This window comes from Manis pentadactyla, chromosome 4, assembly GCF_030020395.1.
Source record: "Manis pentadactyla isolate mManPen7 chromosome 4, mManPen7.hap1, whole genome shotgun sequence".
Lineage (NCBI taxonomy): Eukaryota > Metazoa > Chordata > Mammalia > Pholidota > Manidae > Manis > Manis pentadactyla.
In genome coordinates this window covers 176,051,285-176,069,652 of record NC_080022.1, presented here as the reverse complement: position 1 = coordinate 176,069,652, position 18,368 = coordinate 176,051,285, and the positions used below count along the sequence as shown (strand labels likewise).

At 46.2% G+C, this 18,368-nt stretch overlaps 1 protein-coding gene across 7 annotated transcripts in view; it reads left to right on the top strand.

Annotated features, from left to right (window-relative positions):
• Nucleotides 1-18,368, top strand: part of TEX2 (testis expressed 2) — a 92,986-nt gene that overhangs the window by 68,177 nt on the left and 6,441 nt on the right. For 5 of the 7 annotated variants that reach the window (XR_005027629.2, XM_036899945.2, XM_036899944.2 and 2 more), the window contains 2 exons: nucleotides 3,210-3,309; nucleotides 12,498-12,630. Coding sequence is in view for 4 of the 7 variants with exons in the window: in XM_036899945.2 (XP_036755840.2) it covers nucleotides 3,210-3,309; nucleotides 12,498-12,630 (233 nt within the window). In the remaining 3 variants the exon portion in view is untranslated. The remainder of the gene's footprint in view (nucleotides 1-3,209; nucleotides 3,310-12,497; nucleotides 12,631-18,368) is intronic. The other 2 variants (XR_008997419.1, XR_005027632.2) reach the window with 1 other exon arrangement.

The following is an 18,368-nucleotide window of genomic DNA, read 5'->3' as shown; positions in this document are numbered from 1 at the left end:
GTTCTCTCATCCCACAGGAAGCTGAGGAGAGTCTTTTAATTTCATCTTCCCCTTTTGCTGGTCACGTGGACCTTCGCAGTCCACAAACTTCAACTCCCTTTTGGTTTTTGAAGCTGGAAGTGCTGGAAGGTTAGGATGGAGAGAAGTGGCCTAGATCCAGCAGCACCAGCAGGTCAGAGGTGGGCGCTGTGCCCCCTCCGTTACCAGCCTCACCGCCTCCACCCTGACCGGGGCAGTAGAGTAAACAGGAAGGCAGAGAATATCAGCCAAATTCTGGACGTACCACCACCCCTGCCAAAAGAGCTCTTGTGGTAACTCATCAATACCCACATATTCCTGTGAAGAGCTGTTCCTTAAACTTGGTAGTGAGTATTGGTTAACAGCCAGTCCGGAGCCAGAGCAGCTGGGGGAACCTGAGCCAACCTGCTGACAAAGGTCTACTCACCTCCTGGTTTCCCTGGGAGGCCCAACGTACGCAGAACTCTGCTGGCCTTGCTCTGCAGTCCCAGGTTGTCACCCTCGCATGGGATAGTGTTGTGAAAGAGCAGCCCTGTGGATCCCTGTGGATCTGGTGCCCATTAGTGGGTTTAAAACAAGCTGAGTTTCGGCCCCAACAGCAGGTACTCTCTTGGCCTCAGCTGGCTGCTCCACTACCGCGGGGGGCCCTCAGTCACGGGCCTCTTGTGTCAGCAAATGCGGCTGTTCACACACACAGCACCCGCCAACGTGACAATGTCCCGTACACCTGAACGCCCAGGCCCCAGTTGGGTTTTGCAGGTGGGTAAAGAACATGCAGTGGCTTCGGGTGGCACTATGGTGCCTTTGGGTGGGAGGAAGAGAGTTTGTTTGAAAAGAGAGGAGGAGGAGGAGGAGGAAGAGGACCTTGCCTTGCCTGCAGAGTAAGAAGGAGGCTGCTGTAGGGCCTGAGGCTGAGTTTGATTCAGATCAGAGATCTGAACTAGGATGGAGTGGGAAGGGAAGTTAGAGGTGTTCTTGGAGTTCGGTACTCAAGTGAGTAAGTAGCAAGCCAGGCCCTGCTGATCCTCCTCCCCATTCTGCTGATTTGAGCCCACCCACTCCTGGCCAGTCCTTCTTAGTCCCCTTCTTCAGCTCTGGTCCTGCCTCGGGTCCTCTCCCTGCCCTTGCAGGGACCACAGGATGCAGAAAGGGATGGAGTGGGCGGTGGACCAGGTACAGGGAAGGACATCGTGTTCCTGCCCTCTCTGTACTTGCTCCCCTGGCTCAGTGTCGGACTGTCCCATAGAAACCCAACCTGCTCCTGACACACTGGGCATTAGAATGACAATAATAGACCAAACGGACTGGGGCAAGAGGGTGACATTTTGGCTACATTCTTGGTCAGGTAGCATTCTGTAGCCCGATTGGGAGGTCAGCTGCCATACAACGCTGATGCTTTCGAAAAAGGTTTCCAAATACAGCAGCCACCAGGTCAGAAGTGCATGTTTGAATACTGTCTCTAGTCACATTTTTGTCCCTCACAGACACCATACCCTCTTTACATTAACCCGTCCACCCCTGAAAGATCAGAGATGAAGTTCTCTGACTGGTGAGTCCTAAAAGTGTGTAAGTTTGATGGCTGAAGAGGTCTAGCCAAAATAGGCATTAAATCCACACCTGGCTAGATGTTACTGTGTTTTATGGGAAATGTTCAGCATATATTTAATTTTAAAAACCTCTTAATTTTAAACTTTACAATATTTCTCAATGTTCAAATAGAGAAATATTCATGAGGATAAGAAAATTCTGGGGGAAAAGAAAGGAGAAGGACTTGCCAAATTTCACAATGTATTTTAGAGCTACATTAATAAAAGCAGTTTGATACTGGTAGAAAACAGAGTCCTCAATACAGACTCCAGTGTAGGAGGAATCTCATATTTATAGGTAGCATTACAAATTGTTAGGGAAAGAATTGGTTGTTTAATTAACAGGTTAAGATAACTGACTAGCCATTGGAAAAACATTAAGATGGATTCCTAATTTACATCTTATACTAAAATTAGAAATGGACTAAAGATTAAAAAAAAATACATACACATATGTAAGTCCAGGTGCAGGAAACACAGATGAGTTAATTCTGTGGTCTTGAGGCAAGGTGGGAATTTCTAAGCATGCTACCAGCACTTTTCTGTTACTTCCTTTAGAGTAAAAGCCTACCATAGTTGTATTAGTCGGGTCCCAGCAGGAAGCAGATGAATGGAGTAGCCCGAGCAGAGGAAGACTTTTAATGCCCCAGCAGAGGAAGAATTCAATAAAAGAAGGATTTATAAAGGTTTGGGCTGGTGTAGAGAAACCAAAAGGGACAGTGTGGCTGCCCAGGGCTGGCGGCAATGGCGAGCTGTTACCACTCCCTGATCAGGCAAGAGCCCAGAGCGGTCACCAGAACTCAGGCAACGTGGCTGGGGAGAGGAGGGCTGCCTGTCTGACAGGAGCGGGGCCCTCGCTAGAGGGAGGGGCAAGGCCCAACGTTCCTGCTCCCTGTACCTCCCTGTCGCCCCTCCCACTGGTGCATCCCACTGGCCACACCCCACCGGAATCCCAAGGGCAGGAGAGCTGCTGCTGAGGTTCACAGACACCAGCCTCTGGGCTAGAGTGGGCTCCAAACCAGGGGTCAAGCAGAAATTGTCCAGCGTGGGGTCAAGGGATGTGATTTTTTTCAAGAACTTTAATAAATGTTAGGCTCATCCAAAATGTTGTAGCAGTTTCTTAACTCCCCACTAGTGGTCTAAAAGAGGTCCATTTTCCCACACTTTAGCCAATCCTGGGGATTGTTAACCTGACCGGCATGTTAGGCTGGCTCCTTCTCCACAGTCAGATCTCTGGCCAGATGCTGCTCCTCAGAGAAGCCTTCATTGACCTCCTCAGCCAAAATTGTCACCCCTGACCCCTGACCCCAGCTCCCTCTGTCCCATTACCTGCCTTATTTTCTGTGTGGCACTGATCACTCTCTGAAGTTGTCTACTTATTTTTCTGTTTCTGCCTCTCCGATATAAACCCCACAAGAGCAAGGACCTTGCCTCACTCATCCAGGCTCTGTCTGTAGTATGATGCCTAGTATGTGCTATGTGCTTAATAAATTTTGGTTAAATGTGTCCCCAGAACCTTAACCATCATCCCTTCTGAGAGTATGCTGAATTCTAACATTGGCCAGGTTACTAACTTCTCATTCATTGTTTACTTCTCTTCTCCAGCTCCCCTACTTTATGAATGAGCTAACTCTGACGGAACTTGACATGGGGGTAGCTGTGCCAAAAATCCTTCAGGCCTTCAAGCCTTATGTTGATCACCAAGGTAATTCTAAATTGACTCTAGAGAGAAATTGACCATTTAAATGAGTGTTAAAATGTCTCCTGTGCTGCAGATCAAATGCCAAGGCTTTGTGTTTTGGAGTGAGTTGGGGACTTTTTAACCATCTATTTCATATTGATTGTCTTGTTCTTAACAGCCATAGCCTTAAACTGATGGGGAATAGGTCCCCATCCTAATCATTTTAGTGTCTTGGATCCTATAGGTCCTCCTCCAGCCCCAAGATGTATGTGCCAGTTGGTGGGACCTGAGCTTTTGTGTGATTTAAAAAACAGACCCTGCCCTGGATGGCCACACAGTCCTTGTAGGGTGCGAGGCCGTGGGCTGGATTTCAGTCCCTTCACCCATCCAGGCCTCACTGTAGGTATCTGCCCCAGCCCTGAACTCTTACCTGGAGCTGCCTCTCATACATATTCACATACTTACTTCTAGGTTGCAGATTCTTTCGCCATCATGTTGTACATCTTTATGTTCCTTACCACTCCTAGTAGACACTCAGTAAATGTTTGAAAAAGGAAGACATATATCATCAGGCAATATTTCGAGAGTAAGGCTCTCTGATGGAGGAAAGTTCTCAGATTTTATTTTTAAGACATATTACTATGGACATGTTATTTACAGCCTGTCGTATGGGTCAGGGGAGAAAGAGTTGATTAGAATGTAGAGAGAGTTTAAATAAAATTATGATGTAAAGATACATGTATATTTTGAGGCATGTGGTTTTAGAAGGACCCTGATGGAAAATTGAGTACCTAGGAGTTTGGCGAAGAGTGAGCCGGGTAGGCAGGAGTGTAGGGCGTGAGCAGGAAGAAATCTGCTGTCTTGGGAGCATCTGACTTTTTTCTGTGGCACCCCTTTCCAAATGAGCCTCTCTCCACCTAACCTGGGTTTACATTATTCTTCCAAGGAACAGGAGCAAGGTAGAGGAGAAAAAATTTACAACTTTTCAAAAAAGTGATATTTGTTTTGAAGTAAATGTTTTATAAAACTTAGAGATGAAAATTTAGAACATCTATTTTTGTCTCTGTATGTCTCTGTCATATTGGCTCTTGAATCATATTTAGTGAAATCATTTTCTGTGTTGTGTGCATGTGATGTAAATACAAAGGTTGTTTTCTAGCAGTGCAATTAGCAGCTCTAACTCTAGCGATATTTCAGCTGACAATTAGCCCATACTTCCAAGTTGTTGGCATCTTGTGGATTTCAGAGAAAGACAGACTGGAGTATTTGCAAATCCAGAAGTCCACCTAATATTTGCATGTTGAGATCACCTGTAACCACTTAATATGTCTGCGCTTTGATAAATCTGTGTGCTCCCGGGTTTGGTTAATTTCTGTTTCACTAATAGTAAAACTAGAAAAGGTCATTTTCAAATGGGTTAGGTAGAGTTCTTTTAAACATGTGTGAAATTTTTAAAAGAGCATTATCAGTGTGTTAAGTGCGTAGCTAGGATCATCACCCCATTGGCATACGAGGGCTGCCTGCCTTCTCTGACTGTTGGTTCTGGGTTGCCCCTTGCTCTTTGCCTCTTGGAACTGACTTGTAATGAGCTGGTAAATGATCAGCTAATGTCAACCTCCTGAGAGTCAGGCTTAGAGAAAGCAAGTAATAGTGTACACGTTCTACTTTCTAATGTGTTAGCAGTCTATCTCAGGACTGTCCCTTATATTAGTAGAAATTTCCAAGGGGAGAGAAGCAGGGCCACAGCTGGGTTTTGCCACATCTTAAGAAGTGTCCCTGTGGCTCTGAACTCTGCTGCTTCCCCGGCAACTTTGTGAAGCTTTGAGTGAAATTCACCAAATGCCTAGGTCTCTAGTTTCTTTCCTGTTCTTTGGAGCAAGACATTTCACTATATAGATCAAAGCTTTGCCGGGTTTTAATCTATTCAAGGCTTATTTAACTCCTTTCAGGGCAAGTTTTAGAGATCTGCTGCTTATGTAACAAGGGAGAAAATGTTACTAAGGAAAATGAGAAAGACATAGAGCCTGTGGGTTTTAAAGTTTGATCAAGTAAGGTTTTTCCACATCTTCAAAGCATGCATGTAATGGTAAAACAGAAATGAGCACAAAGGAAACATGCATTTTGGTTTCCATTGCTCTAAAGACAACTTCCCTTTTAAGGAAATAAAAATCAGGGGTGACTGGCTGAAACTGATGTGGAAAGCAGAGCTCCCCTTTCAGGGAAATGCACCCCAGATGAAGAAGGCTTTAGCAGCGGGAGAGAGAGGTGCCTCCCGTGGGATCCCTGCCAACACCCTTTAAAAAATTTTTAATGTTTCCTCACTTGTGCTTGTTTGTTGGAGGCACATGGTTCAGGAGGGATGTTCGGCCGGAGTGGGTGGATCACTCCATCCTCAGGATGCCCCTCTTGAGGCAGCACAGAGCCATGGTTCTGAGCGCCAGCCCCGGGGCCAGCCGGCCGGTTCACAGCTCTGGGCCATAGGCAAGTTCCTTAGGCCTCCTGGCCAACTCCTCTCTCAAGACAGGAGACTGACGGTGCCTGCGTGGTAGGCCTGTTGCGAGGATTAAGGGAGTTCACACAGGAAAGGCCTTCGAGAGCATCTGGTGAGAGGCGAGCGCTCCGTGCAGCGGTGCAGCTATTTTACCGTGGTTAGTGCCGCCCTCTGTGTGGCTGCTGCTGCCCTTGGAGAGTTTAAAATGTGTTGGCCATGGTGTCCGGATGACCCACCCTACAGCTCGAAGCCAGCAGATCCTACCAGGATAAAAGGGAAGAAAAGGCCCTTCTCAGCTGTGGTGGCCTTGTCACTAGAAGAAGCAAAGTCTGTAGTTCCTCTGAATGAAGTCCCACGTTGACCCCTGTCGGCCTGTCTTGAGTCCCAGGACACAGCCAGTTTCCAGTGTCATGAATAAGGCTAATGGAACGCCTTTCCCAGGGTTGGCATGTCACACCAAAGGCAAGTAGTGGAAGATGGAGAGCGTCTGTCCCTTGGGAGCTGCCTGCACTTCCTGCCTTATTCCTGACCCCTGTCCCCATCACACACATCTCTAACTGTGGGGTATGTGTGGATCTCCTTCCTTCAGACCACACAGTGGGGCCCAGAGGTCTCCTTGGACTGGCCTCCCCTCCCAGCCCTCATCCACACCCTGGGCTTCTGTCTCTAGGTTTGTTCTCTAGGGCCCACTGGGCCACGCTGCTCAGCTAAGCTCTTTCCGGTTGTTTTATTAATCCCATTAAGGTAGTATTTGCCCCTTCATTTGTTCAACAAATACTCATTTTGGGGAAAACTGAAATATTACCCTCATCCTATGATTCACAGACAGCCTGGGTTACCTTTTTGGTACATATTGTACATTTTTAGCTTATTCATTCCTAATATTTTTTCTCTGGTGGATAAAAATTACTTGAGAATGCATAGTTCTTTTTCATGTCCTGCATTTGGTTGTGGTGATTAAATGTCACACATAAAGGCTCAGAGAGCGCACAGTGAGCCATCAGGGCTTGCTGTTGCTGTGGCAAAACTTCATCATTACTGAAAGCTTCCCGGGAGCTTGGGGGGATCCTCCCTGTCATCTGTGCCTGGGACTGAGGTTGTCAGATCAGTGTCAGCATGAACCACAGATGTGGACTGTCACCCCTTCAGGTTCAGATTAATTTATTTTGTCTTCAGAACATATGCTGCACATATTTAAGTCTGCAGGTAGTCGTTGAGTGTCCTCCGTGGACAAAGTGCTGTACTGGTTTCTCCCAGTTTCAAGATAGCCAGATACCTACCCACGTTTCCACTGAAGGTGTTGGATTCTGTGGAAGGATTACCTCATGCTATAGGAATAGGAACCTTGTCTTCAGCGAGGCCCTTCCTTATGACTACCAGTGTCCACCATCTACAGCTCGCCCCCGTGGACCCTACCCTCTGGTGCCTGGTGCCTTTATCTGGGGCTGGGACTGAGATTACTTGGCCAACTGAGAATTTCAGAAAACCAGAAGCAGAGGCAGTTTGTGGCCTGCCCGTTCTCCCGCTGCGCCCTTGTCAAGAGCAGACGTTAGGAGAGCAGCTGCCTGGGGCCGAGCACAGTGACGGGGCTGGGCCGTGGGGCCCAGTACTGCAGGAGTGGCACGCACACACTCTGACCAGATCGTGTTGTGGAAAAGGAAAAAAATGCCCTTTTGTGGAACTCATTTGGGGTGGGAAAGAGAAGACTGATTTGTGACTATGTCCACCTTGAAAGGAAGAGCTGTTGCTAAGAATGGTTACAGGTAGACAAAGCTAAAAATGATGTCTGTCCTGGAAGACACGTGCAAACACTAGGCATGCTGGTCTTCTCTGGTGTCCGAGTGAGCCATGTGAGGCAGTCTGTTCGCCAGGAACAAAACAGTCCCTGGTGTGCCCTTCTGAGAGCTGAGTAGCTCAAACATCTTTTTGGTAATATATTATTAAATGTTCTCTTTTAAGAAATTTTGTTTTTTTATATGCCAAATGTTGACTTTCAAAGTGAAAATCAGCCACTAATACAAGTAGAAGGAAATGGCGGAGCAGATACACTGGGGCCAATGTCAGGTGAGCAAGGATTTAGGGTCTCTTAACTCCTTCTAAGCAGTGGGTGCCTGTTAAACTCAACCTATTGCAATGAGACCGATGCCTCCTAGTTATTTTAATTGTAATAAAACAGTGAACTGCCGAGTGACATTACTAGATTAATGTGGCCACAGTAGACCGTTCCTGAGGCCAAGGGGTCTGTTAAGTAGAACACCAGGGACCAGGCAGAAGAATCTGTGTCTAGCTGTCCTGGTGGCACCAAGGTCTGATCTGCACCAGGTGGCCCAGGCCGCTCTGTTCTTCCTCAAGTATAAACTGCCTGAGGGCATGGATTCATCGCAGTGTCTTTAGTGCTGGTATCTTGCATTAAGAACTCAATAAGCATTTTTGGGTGGAGTGACCTGTATGTTTTGCTGCAACCTCCTTCTGAGTAAAGGTGGTGGCACCTGATCCTTCTCTCATGACCATGAGCAGCCGAGAAACTGCCGTCTGAGCTCCTCGTGGGTCCTTGCATGGAAACTGCCTGAAGCCTGTCGTCATCAGGTGTGTTTCCCATGTTGCCAAACGAAGCACCAGCTTCACAGGGACTGGTCGGTAATCAGGCGCCACTCTTCACCCCTGGAGTTCTCTCAACATGAGGACACTTGCGTGGGGGAGATTGTTGTGGATGGAATGTTTGGGCCCACCCCCATCCGCATTCGAGGCCCTAACCTGCAATGTGTTGGTGTTTGGAGGTGGGGCTTCTGGAGGTGATTAATTTTAGATGAGGTCACGAGGGAGGTGTGCCATGACGGGATTAGTGCGCTTACAAGAAGAAACCAGATAGCTGCCGTGCTGTCTTGCTGCCATTGAGAACTCAGAGGAAGGGGGGCAGCTGGCTGCAAGCCAGGAAGAGGACACCCGCCAGGAACTGAATTGGCTGGCACCTTGATTTCAGACTTCCAGCTTCCAGAACTGTGAGAAATAAATGTGTTTTGTTTCAGCCATCCAGTTTATGGCATTTTGTTGTAGCAGCCTGGGAAGATTAAGACAGGACCCTTTGTGTTCATGACCTTTTTCGAGAACCTCACAGCATTGGACTGCCTTCCTCCTATTTAGAGGCTTAAAGAATTGTCCTGCTCAACTTCTGGGTTTTGTCCTTGAGCACCACCAAGAGCAGAAGGTTATAGAAAAGCAGCATTTCAATTGAAATGCCTCATGATACAGCCGTAACATTTGTCAGGAACACAAAAGGAAAAGCTCTGCAACTGTATTCATCTGTGTCAGCAGCGTTCAGCCCAGAGTGAAGAGCTGAGACACGTGAACAGTGCATGTCCCCATCCTTACATTCTTGCTGCATTGATCCCCAGTGAGAATACAGTCTTTCTAGTAGCTGTTACTTTCATCTTTCAGTCATGCAAGGCGGCAGCCTCCTGACTCACCCACTACATAACCAGTGGGTCTCGGCTCCATGTTGGGTGTGCTGCAAGGTTTTCATCTGCTCTTTGCCTGCTGAATCTTCATCACCAAAGCAAGTTTTTCTTTGCACCTAATGTTAAAATAGTCTAACCCTCATCTGAACGCAAGCACATCATATTAATTTGTTGGAATGTTTGCAGTTTGTATCTGCAAAAAGTTAGAAGTTAAATATGTTAAGAGTTCAAACCCTTCTTGATTCCTTCATATTTTCACTGAAAACCAGGGCTGAGCAAGAGTCTGTGTGGGCCTGTTGGGGCATATACAGTGAAATAAAACGCAGCCCCTGTGCCCCATGTCAGATGCCTCCTCCCCAGCCTGGACAGGGCCCTCTGGTTGCCCAGTGCTCCCTTGGCCCTGAGGCCTCCTCTGGTCTGGTCCCCGTCTACCATGGCAATAGCAGCAAGCTAGGCTGGAGCGAGGAGTCTGGAACTAAGGAGGCGCCTGGCTGGAAGGTGCCTGGCCCTGGGCTGTACACAGCCACACCCTGAAGAGGCAGTGTGGTCTCCCTCCTGCATATGAGGAGGCCCATGTACAGAGGTCAAGAAACTTCCAGTGAAACTCAGCCTTCGGCTCATGTGACTGGGCTCCACGTGCTCTGCCCTTGGCAGCCCACTGCCTCAGCTCCTGGCCAGGGTCCTGGACCACATGTCATTGGGTGGAACGTCCCAGTGACGGGGTGAGCCAGCAGTTTATTAAGGTATATCCACATCCCCTGATTTAAAAAACAAACAAAACCTTCCATTTTATAAGAAGTAAAATTTGATGTCTTTAATATGACAGCCTTCAAAGGCACTGTATACTATTATTTATTGGAAACTTGAGTATGATTTTCAAAGGAAATGATTATTTCTGAATTCATATAGCAACCAGGAATTTGAGTCTATCAATTCTCAAGTTAAGAAAAGCTGGAGATATTGTACAACAATAAGTACCTTTCTTACTGATGTTCCATTCGAGTATAAAATCTATTAATATCTAGCCTTTTGCCCTAATATCACTGGAAGTGATTAACAACTAAAAGTCTTTATTAAAGTAGATATGCCCTTTATTTCCAATAGCAGTACCTTTGAAGAGCAAGCTAATTAATGATTTTTAACTATTTGATATAAGGAGGAAATAAAGCAATTTTGTGAGTTGCTGCAAAAAAGACAATCACAGCTGATCTGCATATCACTTAATTAAACCAGGTCATTCATGGAAAATATTACCTTCAATTATGATAAAAAGAGTTGGTTGTAAACAAAATGGAAATAATTCTGCTGTTAGGAATTACACTGTTAGTGTTTCTTGAGGTTAAGCAAAGCTTTTATCTGAGATGGTGGCCAAATAGGAGATAGGTTATTTACTGCAATTGCTTAAAAATGCTGCTGTGCCAGTAAGGATCGCCATCATCGAAAAGACAAACAACAACAAATGTTGGCGAGGTTGTGGAGAAAAGGGAACCCTCCTCCACTGCTGGTAGGAATGTAAATTAGTTGAACCATTGTTGGGTGGAGCTAGAGGAAAGCAGTATGGAGGTTCCTCAGAATGCTCAAAATAGAAATACCATTTGACCCAGGAATTCCACTTCTAGGAATTCACTCTAAGAATGTAGCACTCCAGTTTGAAAAAGACAGATGCACCCCTATGTTTATCGCTGCACTATTTACAATAGCCAAGATATGGAAGCAACCTAAATGTCCATCAGTAGATGAATGGGTAAAGAAGATGTGGTACATATACACAATGGAATATTATTCAGCCATAAGAAGAAAACAAATCTTACCATTCGCAAGAACATGGATGGAGCTAGAGGGTATTATGCTTAGTGAAATAAGCCAGGTGGAGAAAGACAAGTACCAAATGATTTCACTCATATGTGGAGTATAAGAACAAAGGAAAACTGAAGGAACAAAACAGCAGCAGAAGCACAGAACCCAAGAAGGGACTAACAGTTACCAAAGGGAAAGGGACTGGGGAGGACAGGTAGGAAGGGAGGGATAAGGGTGGGGAAAAAGAAAGAGGGCATTACAATTAGCATGTATAATGCGTGGGGGGCATGGGGAGGGCTGTGCAACACAGAGAAGACAAGTAGTGATTTTACAGCATCTTACTATGCAGATGGACAGTGACTGTGAAGGGGTATGTGGGGCTGACTTGGTGAAGGGGGGAGCCTAGTAAACATAATGTTCTTCATGTAATTGTAGATTAATGATACCAAAAAAAAAATGCTGCTGTGTTTGAACAGTGGTTTTAATTTTCTCTGACTTTTAGATTTGTCATTTGTCTTATGAGGATGTATAAAAGTTTATTAACATCTGAACACCCACTTGAAGGACCACGTTTTGAATGAAGGTCCACGAGGTATTTATGGACCTCTGAATCTGAAAAATCACAGCACAGCCTGTCCTAGCCTGCCTTGCCATAGAATCCTGGTGTAGAAGGTCACGAGATAAGCCCTGTTTGCATATTAGACGTCTGGTCACTGGCCACTGCTGCTGGTGGACCATCCCAGTGAAATTACACAAGGCTAAGAGCCTCTTAAATGTGACCTCATTGACATTGGTTTCTTTTCTAAGGAATAGATTTTTAAACTAAGGAACAAAGTGGTTACCCAACTTTATCTGGGTAATCCTGGGGCTTGAATTTTGTTTCCATTATTAGACAATTTCCATAAAGAAAAAGGTTCTAAAGGTTTTTGTCGTTATCCTTATCTTACCAAGCCAAATCCAAATCATTCCCTATGCCCCTTTCCGCACCATCACCCCCCTAACAACATTAGATAATTTTAAGAAAAACAGTGGTTCTCACATTTGTCTTTAGAGAACAGCCCAGCCTGCAGTGAAGTCTCTGCATCTCTCTTCTGCCTCAGAATCTGCACACCTCATCCTGGCTTTGCCCTGGGGACAAGCCATCCTCTGCCTGGGAGTGTGTTTTCTTTCTGAATGCGAGAAGAACCCAGAGATGGGACCCTTCCAGTGCTAACAAGTGCACTGAGCTCACTGTGACTTTTCTTAATGGCTGTTGAAATGCTGACAATTTGCCGAATGCTTGAACCGTTTCCAGAAGCTTTTTTCCCCCCCACAACCTCCTCTTGCATGCATTGGCAGTACAGGTGATACATATGTACAGACTTTTAATGTGATACCTACTTAAATGCTTTAAAATAGAAAACTTTATACTGTCATTTATAGTCATGTTTTCTGGGGGGAAAAAACCTATTTTTTCACCATTTCTCTAGGACTCTGGATCGATTTGGAAATGTCCTACAATGGGTCCTTTCTGATGACTCTCGAGACCAAAATGAATTTGACCAAACTAGGTAAAGAGCCTCTTGTTGAAGCCCTGAAGGTTGGAGAAATTGGCAAAGAAGGGTAAGGGGCTATATGACTTTACTAATCCACCCTGGGGAACCAGCCTCTCCCTCCAGCCTGTGAGAAGCAGCTTTGATGTATAGTAGCCCCGGATGTTGAGTGAGCTTCCATGTAAGGGCTTCTGGAGCACAGGATTTCAGGGAATGGTTCCTTCCTTTCACCCCACAGACCATGGGTCCCCCACCTCTGCTCAGCACCTTTGGGCCTCAGTGCTGCCAGCAGGGCCACCATATCAGTTACCCAGAAAGCAGCACTGACAGACCCGGGCAGTCCCCTGTGCGCAATAAAATGCTCTGTGAAGAGAACTGTCATTCAGAAAGGTCCTCCTCCAGCTTGCAGCCACAAACAGCAATGTGTGGGCAAGGCTAAGGTCCCTAGGGGGTCTGGCTGCTTTAATCACAAAGTCAGAATTATTTATGATTAGATGATGGATATTACAGTCAAGAGAGTGCTCCTAAAGTGTCTTGAGATACATTTTCCCTAAATAATATAACATTGATTTGCTTAGTAAATTCCTCTCTTTGTAGAAGATACTGCATCTACTGTCCAGAGTTTGTCTGATTTAGTAAATATTCCAGATTTGTGAGATAGTTAATGAAGCTTGAATTTTTTTTTTTTCCTTAGATGCCTAGAATGGATATAAGCTGGAACTTTCACATTCCCACACACCTTAAAAATGACAGTTCGTGACTACAGCTTTAAGTTTATTCTTGTTTTTACTAAACTAAAAATGCTGATTGGGGTCTGCTTCTCACGTCTTAGCCCCTTTGCATGGAGTTAACAGTGTGATAACAGGAAAACTCCACAAGGAGCACCTTCTCAGGACCTAAATATAAAACACAGACTCTTAGACTTTTGCTTAGTAATGATCTAAAGCTTGTGATAGCAGATGGGGGGAGAGTAGGGTTATACATTTAAGAATGTTCTTTTACTTAGATTATTCTGATTTATCCAGGTTACTTAATGAAATGTTCCTATTTTAATAATTGGAGAATTTCACCTGCTGTATGCAATCTAACCTGTATCTGTGCTATTTTCCTTTCATTTTTCTGCTATTTGTTAAAATGTGTTTGGATTCGACAATCTGTGGATTGTATTTTCTGGTGAGTGGTATTTATCAACTCTCCATGTAGATAGCATTTCATACCTTGTCTGGTCCCATGTGATGCCACTCGGAAGCTTGTTCTCCCATCATGTTCCTAGACACAAAGGCTCAGTTTGTAGACCCAGGAGTATTTAAGACACTTTCCTGGCAGTGAAAGTCTTACCAGCTTCCCTGATTGGAACTGCTGGGGTCCTGATCTAGTCGTCTAGTCAGACTCAACTTCTTACTGCCAGAGGCCCCCACCAGCTGAGCATCATCAGTCCAGCCTCTAAAACCAAGCCTTAGGCAGAGCAGTCTTGAAAATGAGATCTAACTAAATGGGGGCATGACAGAGCAAACGTCAGTCAGAAGCCTTTGTGCGAGGAGCCCTTTCTGGAAACAGCACAGAGCTGCTGGGACTCCACGGCAAAGAGGGTTCTGGGCAGCAGGTTGGGTCCCAGATGGCCAGGTCTCTGAGGTCCTTGCCACTTGGGCATTCCACATTCATGTTACTCATGTGGCCCTCTTGTTACAATTTCAAGTTCATACATTCTGGCTGATCAGAGGATAGACAGGTTTCTGAGCAAGCAGTGCTTCTCTGGACTGAAAAAATGCTCTGCCTTAGAAATAGGATGGCATTATATTTAATGTCATATGCCTCTGAAGTTCCATATTTTCCCTAGTAAATCTGATGTTTTGCTTCTTCCTATGAGGGTAGTAACTTGTATGTTGATATGTGATTGGCTGTCATTTAATTTTAAAAGCAAAGAAAAGTGGAATCCAATCCAAAAGTACTTCACTTAGGAGGAAGTGAAGAAGTGGATTCTACAATCAGTCCTGGGATTAGGTTCTTAGCTGTGGATGGACTTTTAGGCTCTCCATGCTTCCAGACATTGTGAGCCAAGCGGTGTATGTGTAGACATTTTCTGGGAGAAGGATCCAGAGCTCTCAGATTCCCAACAGGGTACTTTATGCGAAAAAAAAGGTTATGGGTCCATTTTTCTAGGCCTTTTCCTCCTAAGTGAAGTACTTTCAGATTGTCTGCACATACGCCGTTTGGCTCACAATGTCTGGGAGCATCAAGAGCCTCTAAAAGCCCATCCACAGCTAAGAACCAATCCCAGGACTGATTGCAGAATCCACTTCTTCACTTCCTCAGTCATGAGGATATGGAATCACGGTGAGGCTAAATACCAGAGCGACAGATGTCAGTATCCATGGTATCTCTTACTGAGTGTGTGACCTTCAGAAGTGATGTTTTCCTTAATAGTAAACCTCTCCAAAGAGCAGCATGTCTGAGGTTGGCCAGCGGCATCCCTGCCCCCAACCCAGGCCCTCCGTTCAGGCAGCGGCTGCCTGTCCAGGACCCCACTGCCACGCGAGGGCACGTTCCCCTGCTCTCCTGCTCTGGCAGGGCCTCTGCTTTGTCTCACTGCTTTTTCAGTCCCCTTCAAGCATGTGATTGTGCCCTTAGGGAGTCTCTGAGAAGAGGCTGCTTAACGTGGGAAGGCGTCCTTAGTGGTAGAAAGTTTATTCCAGCCTCACGTTATTACCCTGAGGGTGATATTGAGGAATTGAAGTCTGTGTTCCTCTGTTCCAGGATAGTCCTTTCCCTTTGTGTACACTTTCTACTGGCAGACATTTTTCCTTTAATCTTTTTATTTCCTGAATAGTCTTCTTACTACATATTGTAGTTAACATAACTGGGTCAGTAACGCCCTCAAAATGGAATTCAGGTAGTAAGCTGAATAGTCCCAAGTTCAGGAATTTACCTCAAAAGGACCAAAGTAAGTCAATAAGGGAAATGTTCTGCATGTGGCCTGCTCTTGCAGTGGACAGTGGCACTGGAGTGGGTCCTGTCCTGTAAGGCACTTGGTCTCTTAATGCTCTGCCTCTGCAACCTGGGCCCAGGGTCCGAGTCCTGTGTGGAGGCCCCCTCCGACCTCCATATTGGGTCCCCAGGCCACAGTGTACCCCATACCAGCACTACCACCCCACCCTAAGGCCCCTGATGTTCTGGGAGCCGAGAGCTCGCAGCCCGCACTGACCGTCTGGCTCTGTGGTCGTATGCACATGCGTGTCTGTGGCGGATGTCTGGAACTGATTTCTCTCAAGTGAAAAAATGAATACAAGACCCCTCACTGGGCCGTTTAATCTGATTGTGCCTCCTTACAGCAGCTTTTGGAGCTGCTTTTTAGAATTGCCTCTGGAGTTTGACATTCTTTTAACTATCCCAAATGACACATTGTCCTGCTTTGTAGGCAGATTGGATCTTTGAAAAATTGCTAGATGTCATTCAGAGGCAAAGGTGATGATGAGATCAAGAAATAAAATGTTTGGTCTGAGACAGAGTATCAGGAATAAAATCATTCACGTTTTCTTATGTGTCTGACTCCAAGCACATTTCCAAAAATATTTTCAGCAGAGACAGCAAAAGTAGAATAAGCCTCTTAAGGTGGCTCTTTGAAAGGATGTCATACTCATCTGGAATTCTAAGGTGTGTTATAAAAAATTAGGCTTGTTATGTTCTAGCACATATATAAGAATGTGCACTGTGTCTTTCTTCTAAGTTCCTGGTGACATCATGAGATCATAAAATGCATGTTCAGTTATAAAACTGAGTATCTCAGTCAAACATTTAGTTGCCCCTGTAATTATTAAGTATTGTGTGCCACATAATATAGCTCCCCATGCAGAGGTAAGGTACCATTTGGTCAAAAATCAGAATTTCATGTTATCTGATCTACTATAACTGATACAGCATTGTGTAAATTATTAACTTCAACCCACAAAATTTGTCCTCTTCTCTGTTCTGCGGAATTACTTTGGGAACCTGGGAGCTCACTGCAGTGCTCAGCCTTTGGCATCTTCTGTCCCAGGTCTGGAGGCTGCCAGATGACAGATACTGGTGGGAACAGGAGGGGATGGTGGCTCGGCGGGTTTCACTGTGGTCGCAGATCATAAGGTAGTTGTTTGTGCTGTAAGGACACAGGTTCTTTACCTGGCAGCACCAGGTGTGAGAGTCAGGGAGCAAAGTTGTTATACTGATAGAGGTAAGATAGGTTTCTGAGATGGTTGTGTCATCTGTGGGGATTTGTCTCCCTGTTACTCATCCCAAGACCCAATTTAGGCTTTTTAGGAATCATATTTTGCTATGTGCATTTTATGTAAAAGATCTCTATGAAGGCTGCCTAACTGGAAAGTTCTGAAGTAGCTTCATGGCCAGAGAAGACACATAAGCATTTCCTGGACTAGCCGGGCCTCCAATGGAGGAAGAAATAGTTAGTTGGGTACTGTCACCATGGCCAGGGACAAGAGGCTTTTGTTTCTGCCAAGGGAGTTTCCCTTGAACACTACTCAAGCCTGTTGCCTGGAGTGGCTGGCTGTAATGCTTCAGCACCCAGGCTGAGGAGGATCTGTGTGTCCTGCCAGGGAGGATGCTCACGAGGTCCTCTTCCAGCCGGGCTCCTGCTTCAGGGGCGGAGATCTCAGTCTCCCCTTCTGAATGCTGACTGGTGTGCAAGCTCTGCCATCGGTGCCCTTGGCCCTCCTTGGCCAGGACATGCCTACCACTTTGGGCTTCTGCTGGCCCAAGGACAGCATCAGAGGAAGCCCCAGGGGATTGCGCCTGCAAGGGAGCTAGGCCCTCAGCTCCACTGCCCTCCCCAATCCCAGTCATTCTGTCCTTTTCAAAAAGGCAAGACCCAGCCTCTGCTTAGTAACCATTTGGTTGCTTAATAGTGTTCAGAGACCATTCTGTCTCTTGTTCATTTCGTCCCAATTAAGTCTTTGAGCCTTGGAGATGGGCCCTGTGCATCTGCCTTCCTGAAGCAAAGCCACCATCCAGGGGGGAGCTGTTCTTTGTGGGGCTGAAACTCAGCCAGGAACCCCCAGTGCCCTCAGAGGGGACCATGATCACTCACCATGCTGGTGATCCAGCAACCTTCGTGCCTCTGGAAACCGAGTTTCTGACTTGGAAAGATTAATGAGGGACACTGCTTTCTGATGAGGTTTTTTTGTTACTTGATTTTAGTAGTGATTTTTAAATGTGTGCTTTTCCAGGGAAGGCCCTGGGTTCTCATGTCGGGTGCTTGAGATTTGTACCTTGTGACTGTTGGCTTTTTCTGTGACCTTCGGGAGCTGGGGCAGGTGTGGGGTAAGATACACAACCTCACTAGGAAGGAGTCATGGGTCTAAACTAATTTAGAGGTAACAAGGCCAGAAAGCATCACAGTTGCTGAACTCCGCTAGTCAGGGACTTGCCTAAACATCCCCATCATCGATGAGAGGTGGTCATGTCACCAGCATAAGCTGTCACTTCACCTTTGCAACCCTCATTCTTGCCATTCACCCTCCCTCCTGGCTACTGCTGCCCAGTTGGTGGAATCACTGCATTTTGTGTGAATCACAGCACACTCTCACCACCTGTCCTTACGCATGCGCAAAATCGAACGTCCCTGTCCCAAGTCCTCTGTGCCCCTCTCCTGCCAGGGGACTTGGCACTGAAGGATCTCCTGGGTAACCAGCCGATCTCGGGACTCCTGGGTTGGGCCTCTTCTCGGCCGGGTGGGTTGGGGAGGATGATAGCGTGTGTAGCCGTGGTGGCGGAGCGTGTGTTTTCTCTCTGGGCAGAGCCTGATGGGCAGGCTGTGGT